This window comes from Impatiens glandulifera, chromosome 1 (assembly GCF_907164915.1).
Source record: "Impatiens glandulifera chromosome 1, dImpGla2.1, whole genome shotgun sequence".
Lineage (NCBI taxonomy): Eukaryota > Viridiplantae > Streptophyta > Magnoliopsida > Ericales > Balsaminaceae > Impatiens > Impatiens glandulifera.
In genome coordinates this window covers 61,312,452-61,322,871 of record NC_061862.1, presented here as the reverse complement: position 1 = coordinate 61,322,871, position 10,420 = coordinate 61,312,452, and the positions used below count along the sequence as shown (strand labels likewise).

Below are 10,420 nucleotides of genomic sequence, written 5' to 3'. Positions count from 1 at the left end.
TTATGATTCACGCATATTACAACATGACTCACGCATATTACAATATGCGTGAGTTATATTGTAATATGCATGCGTCATATTGTTATATGTGTGATTATGACTCATGCATATGACAACATGACTCACGCATATTACAATATGCGGGAGTCATATTAAAATATGCGTGAGTCATATTGTAATATGCGTGAATCACTGTTTTTTCAACAATCTGAAATAAATAATAGTATCACATAACTAATGATGATAAATAATATTCAGTATTACACAACATGTTACAACAATAATGTGAATTGTTTCAAGATATTACAACTTCATGGCTCTAAAATTTGGTGGAACAACTTGACTGCCCACTTTTCTCTATAAAATTTCATCTTATATGATATGCAATTTTCTAGACCAAGTTTAACAGTCAGGTACTCTATATACATTAATACAAAAATGCCACAGTCTCCACTTGTTGATGCTTTTGGTACTTCTGGATGTGGGATTCTACGAAATGTTAAAGTCTCTAATGTCATGTTAGGATACCTAGACATTTGAACTTCAGACATTGATTTATGAAGGAAGGGCGAAAACATTTGACACATGGGTATCATGAATTCTGCAAAATTGTCGTCATTGTAAATTGACTGATCGCAATCATAAACATCAATTCTCCATTCTTTCAATCGTAAAACACATAATACCTAGTGCTTGAGGTCGAGGTTGAGGGGAAAGTAAACGTCATCAACAATGCACCACATGAGCATTTGTCTATCTTCCTTACCCCAATAGTACTCATAAAAGGCTTCATCAAAATAATGGTCTTCTTCTGGCTTATCAACATCAACAAAATCAACAACAAATTTGTCATAGTGTGATTTAAACAAAGGGGCGAAATGACAATCTTCGATGGTGAAATCCTTCGTGTACGTCTTAGGTAAGTGATTGCTATTTTTCTTAGCAGAGCACATCCGACATTGATCTTCACATAAGTTAACCACCTAGTTGTCCTCATAATTGTATCGAAGAATTTAAAGCCTACACTACAAGTATAAAGCTCCAACTTTTTGACTTTACTTTTTTTCCCATCTCTTTCATCAACTCTGTCATCAATTTTGCAAACTTCGCCATAGGATCGACAATGATTGGATATTTCACCGCCATTTTTTTGGACCATGGACGATGTAGGGACTAAGTAGTGCTTTTGACCTCAACCTCTTTCTCTTAAATTGGACGTGGGATGCATCCTCAAATTCCACCACATCATCGTCCAACTTCTTCTTCTGACCCACCTTCTTATTCTGCACATTGTCTTCCTTCTTCTTAAACTTCTCCACAAACACATCATCGTCCAACTTCTTCTGCACCACCTTCTTCTTCTGGCCCACCTTCTTATTCTGCACATTGTCTTCCTTCTTCTCAATCTTCTCCACAAACACAAACACATCATCGTCCAACTTCTTCTGCACCACCTTCTTCTTCCGGACCTTCTTATTCTGCACCTTCTTCTGCACCACCTTCTTATCATTGACCACATCCTCCACCTTCTCATTCACATCCTTAATTTAGACAAAATTAGTGAGATTAGACCATATGCTCGAAATAGACCAAATACTTGAAATAAACCATACCTCAATATCCTCATTCTTCGTATCCTATACAAGAATAACATTGTCTTTCTCCTTCTCTAAATGCCCATCCTAAAAAAATACTCGAATTACACAAAATACTCGAATTATACATACTTCAATATTTTCAATCTTCAGTACACCATCCTCTACCACATCCTCATTCTTAGCCTCCTCCACAAGAACAACATTGTCTTTCTCCTCCTCCAAATGCCCATCTTTAAAAAAATACTCAAATTACACCAAATACTCGAATTACACATACCTCAATATTTTCAATCTTCAGTACACCATCCTCTACCACATCCTCATTCTTAGTCTCCTTCACAAGAACAACATTGTCTTTCTCCTCCTCCAAATGCCCATCTTAAAAAAAAAACAAATACTCGAATTACACTAAATACTCGAATTACACATACCTCAATATCCTCATTCTTAATCTCCTCCACATGAACATCATTATCTTTCTCCTCCACAAGAACATCATTGTCTTTCTCCTCCTCCAAAAAAACAAATACTCGAATTACACTAAATACTTGAAACTTGAATTACACCAAATACTCGAATTATACCAAATACTCGAATTACACCAAATACTCGAATTAAACATACCTCAATATCCCCATTCTTAGTATCCTCCACAAGCAAAGCATTGTCTTTCTCCTCCAAATGTCCATCCTAAAAAAAATCCAAATACTCGAATTACACCAAATACTCGAATTAAACTAAATACTCGAATTACACATACCTCAATATCATCATTCTTAGTCTCCTCCACAAGCAAAGCATTGTCTTTCTCCTCCAAATATCCATAAAAAAAACAAATATTCGAATTAAACCAAATACTCGAATTACACCAAATACTCGAATTACACATACCTCAATATCATCATTCTTAGTCTCCTTCACAAGAATCTCCTTCACAAGCAAAGCATTTTCTTTCTCCTCCAAATGTCCATCCTAAAAAAAAAACCAAATACTCGAATTACACAAAATACTCGAATTAAACCAAATATTCGAATTAGACATACCTCAATATTATCATCATTCACCAAATCCTCAATCAACACATTCATCTTCTCAAAATCTTCATCATTATACTTCAAATCTTCCTCATTATCCTCCAAATCTTCCTCATCCTTGTCTTTCTCATTCACCTTCTTTTTTTCCACAAGCACATCCACATCCACATATTCCTCATTAAATCTTCTCATTCTCTGTTCCTCCTCTAGTGTGGCTGATAATATGTCAATCTGTTCTTGTAGTTGGTTTAACATCTCTTTTATGAGATTTATTACAGTTCTCATTTCAGTTTTTAGTTCATTTAGGTTCTTCGTAAGTTGATATAATCTACATCTATCCCGGGGAGTTGTTGCCATTGGAGTCATTTGAGAGCAATCACCATCTTTTATACTCGTGGTGCTCTCGACATAATAATAGCTGCTGGTGCTGGGGGTAGGGTTGCGGGTTCTTCTACTCGTGGAAGGTTTGGCATGAGTAATTTGTCTTTTCTTCCTCATGTCAGGTTTAGGAGGAACTACATCTTCAATATCTCCAAATTTCCTCTTTCTACCATCAAGTTCAAAAAAGAAATCATAAACATTACCTCCAATATCTTCAAAGTCCTCCCAGCACATAAGATCTTCTCGTCTCCAGACAATTCCATCTTCTTGACAATCTTGCCTTGCAGGGTAGTGTGAAGATCAGAGGCGGTGCCCTTTATGCTGGATTTGTACTGTATTATCCTTGGACATACACTCTTGCGCTTGAAGCATCATATTTCTTGCAAGTTTGGGGACAAATGTTTGGATAACCTCATAGGTCCACACTTGTAAGGCTAGTGCGAACCCATATACGGTATAAGAAATATCAACATTCTTGTCTTTGTTCTTCTTCCCTAAGGTTTTCTTCTTATCTAGATATAGAAACCTGTAGTGACCAAGGTCCTTGTTCAAACCCTTTATGGTTGCTCTAAAGGACAACTTTCCCCATGGAAATTTGAGGAAAGTATCGATGTCCTCGACCATGCTGAGGAGTTTGATATTTATTATCCTCTTTGGGTCAAGGGTGAATAGATATTGGCAAACCAGGTATACCGACCCCAATTTCCATGCATCTTCCTTATTAGAGTAGGACACAAATTTTGAATGAAGGTCTTTTGTTCTAACAAGTTGATTAATTTTAAAATATTTAACAACCAAATGTGGACATTCTTCAACTTGATTGAAAATGGCTTCCACCGCAGGGAATTTCCTAAAATTGAGGTCTGTGACCAATGCAAACTCCTTCATCCCGAAGCACAGTTTCTCTCCATTCACGAGGAACTTCATCTCAATAGAATTTGAGCTACTCTTTCTGAGGAGCATTTGGTGTATTATCGTTCCTGAGAACCGCAGTAACGTGGATCCTTTGAATAAGAATCGGAATTGGGTTTGCTCTACCCTTTCCGTTAGATTCATTGAAGCAAACTTGGTGGCAATGTTTGAGATATTGGTTTTCCATGAGACCCTCATAGCAAACTCATGAATTATGGTGGACTCCATCTACAAAACAAGGAACAACATTGGAGTAAGCAACTCCAGAAAATTATAATTACCTAAACTAGAACATAACAACTCAAGTAAGCAACATCAAAGAATACACGAAAATTCTATTTATTTGCATTCTTTGTTTCACTTTAATCAAACATTTGTTACAATCTTTGTCACATTCATGATTTCATTTGCAAATCTCATTAGCAAATCGTCCGTCAAAGTACAATGCTCGTGAAAGCAAGATATATGTACAATGTTCGTGAAAGAATAAACGAGAAATGCATGCATGCAGAATAAGAACACTGATATAATACTCTTGAGTGAAGAACACTAGATAAACAACAAAATCATATACACACATAAACGAATAAAAGATACATGAACCCTAAAAGCTAAGGATACATCAATATCCATCAATATAAACGGCAGAATATATGATCGAAGAGAACATTATAGATTAAACCTAAACCTAAACCCTAAACTCACCTGAATATATTATCGAAGAGACGGACGAACGACGAACGATTATGTTGAACGAGGTTGGAATGGAAAGTCGACAGTTGTAAAGACGAAGTTGGAAGTCAGAGTGGAAAGTGAGAGAGTCAATATTCGTGAATGTTTTTTTTAATTAGGGCAAAAAAAATTATATATACGATGAAAGATGATAAATGCCATTCACGCATTTTCATCTAAAACACGAGAGTTTATAAACGCGTGAGTGACATTTCTCGACTTTCCATTTACGGGAAATGCCACTCACGCGTTTCTTCTGAAACGCGTTTATGAGCTCACGCGTTTTAGATGAAAATGCGTGAATGACATTTCTCGTTTTCGAGTGGAAATTTGATCGCGCGAGGGGCAATACAGACTTTTCGCAGGGCAAAAGGACCCTTTTTACAAACTATATCAAGCGGGGTCCATTTTTGTATTAAGGCCTTAGTAGGACCATTTCATCAAATTTCTCCATACATCCGTCTCTAATTAAAAATTTTTTGTAAAAATATTTTTCGACTTTATATATACTTGATGGATTTAAAAATATATGTAACCATTATATTTGAATTTAACTTAATTTTTATAAATTAAAATTAATTTAAAATTATTTAAATTTGAGGAATAAATTTTATTTAAATATATTTATATATAATATTTTGTTTATATCATAAAACCGGTTATCATTTCCCATTGAAATGTACTGAATCCATTCTAATATATATAATATCATTGTTCAAATCCGTTAGGCTACCAAACAATTAAATGTTACCAAACAAATTAGGCGTACGTACTAGTACTGTTACAAAGATTTTCAAAATCATATGATGCATGCCTGTACCCAAATGCAGATATGCAATATATCAGATTATGTGATATTTAATGAACAAGTTCTTAGATGTTTAATGAAACCGCACCATGCCAGCTCCATTGGTATCACAATGCAGTTATTGCTTAGCATATGATATATCAATTTGAGTACTGTATATATATTTATTTTATTTTGACTATATGTGAGTCATGTGACTATAAAAGGCGAGGACGATGTAGTCGAAATACTAAATATAATATGAGAACAAAGAGCTCTCCTTGACAAATTAATTAATGGCCGGCCAATCCATTAGTACTGGTGCATCTGCAGCCAAGAAAGAGTTGGTTTTCACGGTGAGAAGACAAGAACCAGAGTTTTTGCTTCCGGCTAAGCTGATCCCTCGTGTTCACTTGCCACTTTCAGACATAGATGACCAAGAGGGTCTTCGTTTGCATCTTCCCAACATACACTTCTATGACAGCTCCCACTTCCAGAGTGATAGAGATCCAGTTAAGGTTATTCGTGAAGCCCTCTCCGAGGCCCTTGTCTTTTACTATCCTTTAGCCGGTCGCTTAAGGGAAGGCCGAGGGCGCAAACTTATCGTGGATTGCACCGGAGAAGTAGGAATCTTGTTTATAGAGGCCGATGCTGACGTCACCCTCATGCAGCTGGGCGTCCCCCTTCAACCTCCATTCCCTTACTTGGAAGACCTTCTTCTTCACGATGATGTTCCAGGTTCAGACGGTATACTTGGATGCCCATTGCTTTTATTTCAGGTCACGCGCCTCACGTGCGGTGGCTTCGTCGTGGGATACCGCTTCAACCACGCTATGTGCGACCAGATAGGCATTGTTCAATTCCTAACGGCTGTCGGAGAACTTGCAAGTGGGAAAGCACTTTCTGTACCGCCCGTATGGGAGAGAAAACTGTTGAGCGCCAGGGATCCACCGCGCGTGACTTGCACTCATCCCGAGTACGATAAGTTGGTCGACGGAGGAGGACCCCCACTTGAGGATTTAGTTGATCGTTCTTTCTTTTTGGGGGCCGAGGAAGTGGAGGCATTGAGACAATTACTCGTCTTTCCACTAGACCAGTTCAGTCGTGGCTATACCTCATTCGACTTGATAACGGCCTGCATCTGGCGATGCCGCACCATCGCTCTCGGGTTCGACCCAGACGAGGATGTGCGGGTTGTTTGTGCGGTTAATGCCCGCAACAAGTATAAACCGCCACTCCCAACCGGTTACTACGGAAACGCTTTTGCGTTTCCGGCTGCTTTGAGCACGGCGGGTATGCTATGCAAAAAGCCGTTGGGTTACGCATTGAAGCTGGTAATGGAAGCTAAAGAGGGTGTGACAGATGAGTACATGAGGTCGATGGCTGACCTCATGGTCTTGAGGGGACGACCTCCCTTCACGGGGGCACGCACCTTCTTGATTTCAGACTTGAGGCGGGTAGGGTTAGAGGATATCGACTTCGGTTGGGGAAAGGCTTGCTATACTGGAATAGCCAAGTCCGGCACAGTAGCCATAAACCTTCCGATATCAAACTTTTATGTATACGGTAAGAATGACAAAGACGAGGATGGAACTCTCTTGCTACTCTCCCTTCCTCCAACTTCCATGAAGGTATTTGAGGACGAACTGAAACGCCTACTAAAATATGGTTATCGCATCCTATCAACTTTATAAACATAAATGGAATATATATTCTATTAATGAATGGCCCATTTCATCCCTCGAAAATATTATCTCATAAAAACAAATATATAATGTGGGTTCTAAATGTGCTTAATAAACTACTTTCAGGTCTAGTCTTGTCCCACTTATAGTTTGTTTGTCCTTATTTCTATACTTCTATAAATAATGATATAGTCTTTTGAGTTTTAATATAACTATGAATTTCTAAGTCTTATGTTATTTTTTTAGTATCTCCCATCAAGTATCTCCATTTGTTTATAAACTATAATGTTATCTCTGCTTTCCACGATTTGCATTACAATTTTAAAAAACATAAATATTATATTTATTTTGAAAAAGATGACAATAAAAAATTAGTGATACAAAAATGGTTGAGATTGAATACTAATTGAGTTATTTAAGTGGTTAAAAGTTTATATTAAATAATCTTACCATTTAACTATAAGAAGGAAGCTAAATGCCAAATTTACTTTTCTCATTAATAGTTCTTACAAGTTGCAATATAAATCATCGAGAGCTTCAAAAGTTTATAAAAGTAAATACATTTCAAGATAAACTTTATAAACTAAAAAGAATGAGTGTACTAACCATTGGGAATATGTTTGTTATTAATTAATAAAGATATCCTTCCTTTTGTGCCCTTACATATATGGACGGTTTATATTATTAATCTTCACACATCCGACGCGGATAGACATTATCAGCCGTTGGATTCTGGATCCACAACACAAGCAAAGCATCTACAAATACAGAGACAAACACATTCTTCTTCAAATCAAATCTCAAACACTTTATTCTTCTCCAAATCAAATTGTCGGATCATTCTGTCTCTATTGAAAAATGTCAGGTCGCGGTAAGGGAGGGAAGGGTTTGGGAAAGGGAGGAGCCAAGAGGCATCGTAAGGTTCTTAGAGACAACATCCAAGGTATTACCAAGCCAGCCATTCGTCGTCTGGCCAGAAGAGGTGGAGTCAAGCGTATCTCCGGTCTGATCTATGAGGAGACAAGAGGCGTACTCAAGATCTTCCTCGAGAATGTTATCCGTGATGCTGTCACTTACACTGAGCATGCTCGCAGGAAGACGGTGACCGCCATGGATGTGGTTTATGCCCTCAAGCGTCAGGGAAGAACCCTATACGGTTTCGGCGGCTAGGGTTTTAACCCTTTTAGTTTTGTAAATCGATTTGATGCTTTTTTTTCTTTTCAAATTGCTAAACATTTGCCTTCGAGGAGGATGAATGACCCATTTCAATTTGATCATTATTGAAGAATCTAATAGACTTCACCCATTAATGAATCTTGTTTTTACCCAACATTGCAATTCATTTATGATCATTTATTTAATTGGATTGTTTATGGTTAGTTTTCATAAAGTAAATGCCGTAGTAGGGTTTATATCCTTATCTCTTGTATGCATAATGTTCATTATATTGTTGCTCTTCTTTATAGTGAGAGATTGATATTTTTCAATATTTGTTTGAGGCGTTCTATATTGGCGTCTCTGGGTTACCTCAGTTCAATTGCTTGAGATTTCCTTACTGAAAATTGTGAATAATGAATGAATCACGCGATTAATGTTTTAGATATAAAAAGCACTTAGTATTTGATGCATTTTTTTGTGATAATTTCTAGTGGTCAAATCTCTAAATTCATATATTTATAATTTTGTTTTCTTAAATTTTAAAATATTTCAAAAAAATTTCAATTATTTATTTATAGAAATAAAATAGTCTTATATTGTTTTAAATAATAAATATAAACAAAATAAATAGAAAATATTAAAGTTTATTTTAGATAAATGTCTTTTTATATAAGAAGGATGGACATATATATGTTTAAATTTATGTTTTATTATTATAATAATTTTTTAATAAATAAATAATTTAATAAATAAATAATTTAATTAAAAAAAAATAATAAATAAAAAATAATAAGAGAAAAACTTTAAATATATACATTTACTACACATTTGAACACAGAAAATTTGATGAAATGACACTAAAGATCACTTTATTTGCTATAAGTGTCAGCGCATAAAATTAAATACGTTGATGACACTTTTCTTTTTATCGAACGATTTTGTCCATATTGCGAGACGTCCACAATCGCGAGACGCAACCGGTATTCGCGAGACGCAAATTTTATTCTTTTTTTAAAATTTCGTTTTGCGAATGTCGGTTGCGTCTCGCGAATGCCTCGCAACCGGGGGTTAACGCAACCGGAGGTTAACTCTCGCAACGAGAGCATTTTTGTCCAAAAAAAATGTCACCAGCGCATTTAATTTTATGCGCTGACATTTATAGCAAATAAGGTAATCTTTAATGTCATTTCATCCAATTTCTCCATTTAATATAAGAAAATTTGTATTTAAACATAATATATTTTAATTATAATAAATTAAAAGTATTATAACAAATTATTAGTTACTTAATTTGTAAATTGAATACTTAATTTATAAATTTAATTAAACTAAGGCTAAAGTTATAATTACAGTAATTAGAGCATCTCCAACACAAAATCTCTGCCCTCTTATTTTGTCAAATCATTCTTCCACCTCATCAGAAAGTAGGCACATGTTGTATTTGGGCAAAATTTGAGAATTTAAACCCTTAAAACTGTTAATATAATTAATAAAAAAACATATTAATTTATTTAAAATATATATTTATTAATTAAATATATAATTAATATTCTATATTCTATATTAGTTATATATTTCTATATTATAATAAAATATAAAATATTTTTATAATTTAAAATATATTATAATATTTTTATAATTGAATATATAACTAATATTCCAATATTATAGGTTAATTTTAAAATATATATTTATTTAATATTATTATAATATTACTTAAAAATAGTAGAAAAAATAGTATAATTAAATATATAACTAATATTTCTATATTACAAAGTATATTATATTATATAATAATAAAAATGTCGGAGTTGTGCATGAACGGTATAGAGGATACTGCTCTCCTTTTATTTTTACCTACCGTGCATAAAATAAAAAAAAATAATAACCTGCCATTTTCCACGTTGTCTGCGAGAGACAGGTCTTTGTTATCTTTATTCACAAAATATGGAAGTATTAATTACTGTATATAAACTCTTCTTTATTTATTTTATATGTTGACTCTACACTTTTTTTTAATTAATAGAAAAATGATAGGATAGTCACGTTGGTCAGCGAAGCGACACCTCATTTAGTAGCTACGGTCGACGCTTTTTTTTTTTTTTTTTATTCTTTATTATCTTTTTCTCCCTC

The 10,420-nt window shown here is 34.8% G+C and overlaps 2 protein-coding genes across 2 annotated transcripts; both read left to right on the top strand.

The window, feature by feature from the left end:
• The first annotated feature begins 5,740 nt into the window (after window positions 1–5,740).
• On the top strand, window positions 5,741–7,145 carry LOC124929610 (benzyl alcohol O-benzoyltransferase-like). Its single transcript, XM_047470019.1, has one exon. The coding sequence runs from the start codon at window positions 5,741–5,743 to the stop codon at window positions 7,136–7,138; it is 1,398 nt and encodes a 465-aa protein (XP_047325975.1). The 3' UTR covers window positions 7,139–7,145.
• A 794-nt stretch (window positions 7,146–7,939) lies between these two features.
• Window positions 7,940–8,461, top strand: LOC124916830 (histone H4). The gene has a single exon (XM_047457595.1). It carries the CDS (start codon window positions 7,988–7,990, stop codon window positions 8,297–8,299), a length of 312 nt encoding a protein of 103 aa, XP_047313551.1. The 5' UTR covers window positions 7,940–7,987; the 3' UTR covers window positions 8,300–8,461.
• The last annotated feature ends 1,959 nt before the right edge of the window (window positions 8,462–10,420 follow it).

Bases quoted from the DNA above. Each gene is read 5' to 3' on its own strand.
- LOC124929610 (XM_047470019.1), top strand. From the start codon at position 5,741: ATGGCCGGCCAATCCATTAGTACTGGTGCATCTGCAGCCAAGAAAGAG.
- LOC124916830 (XM_047457595.1), top strand. From the start codon at position 7,988: ATGTCAGGTCGCGGTAAGGGAGGGAAGGGTTTGGGAAAGGGAGGAGCC.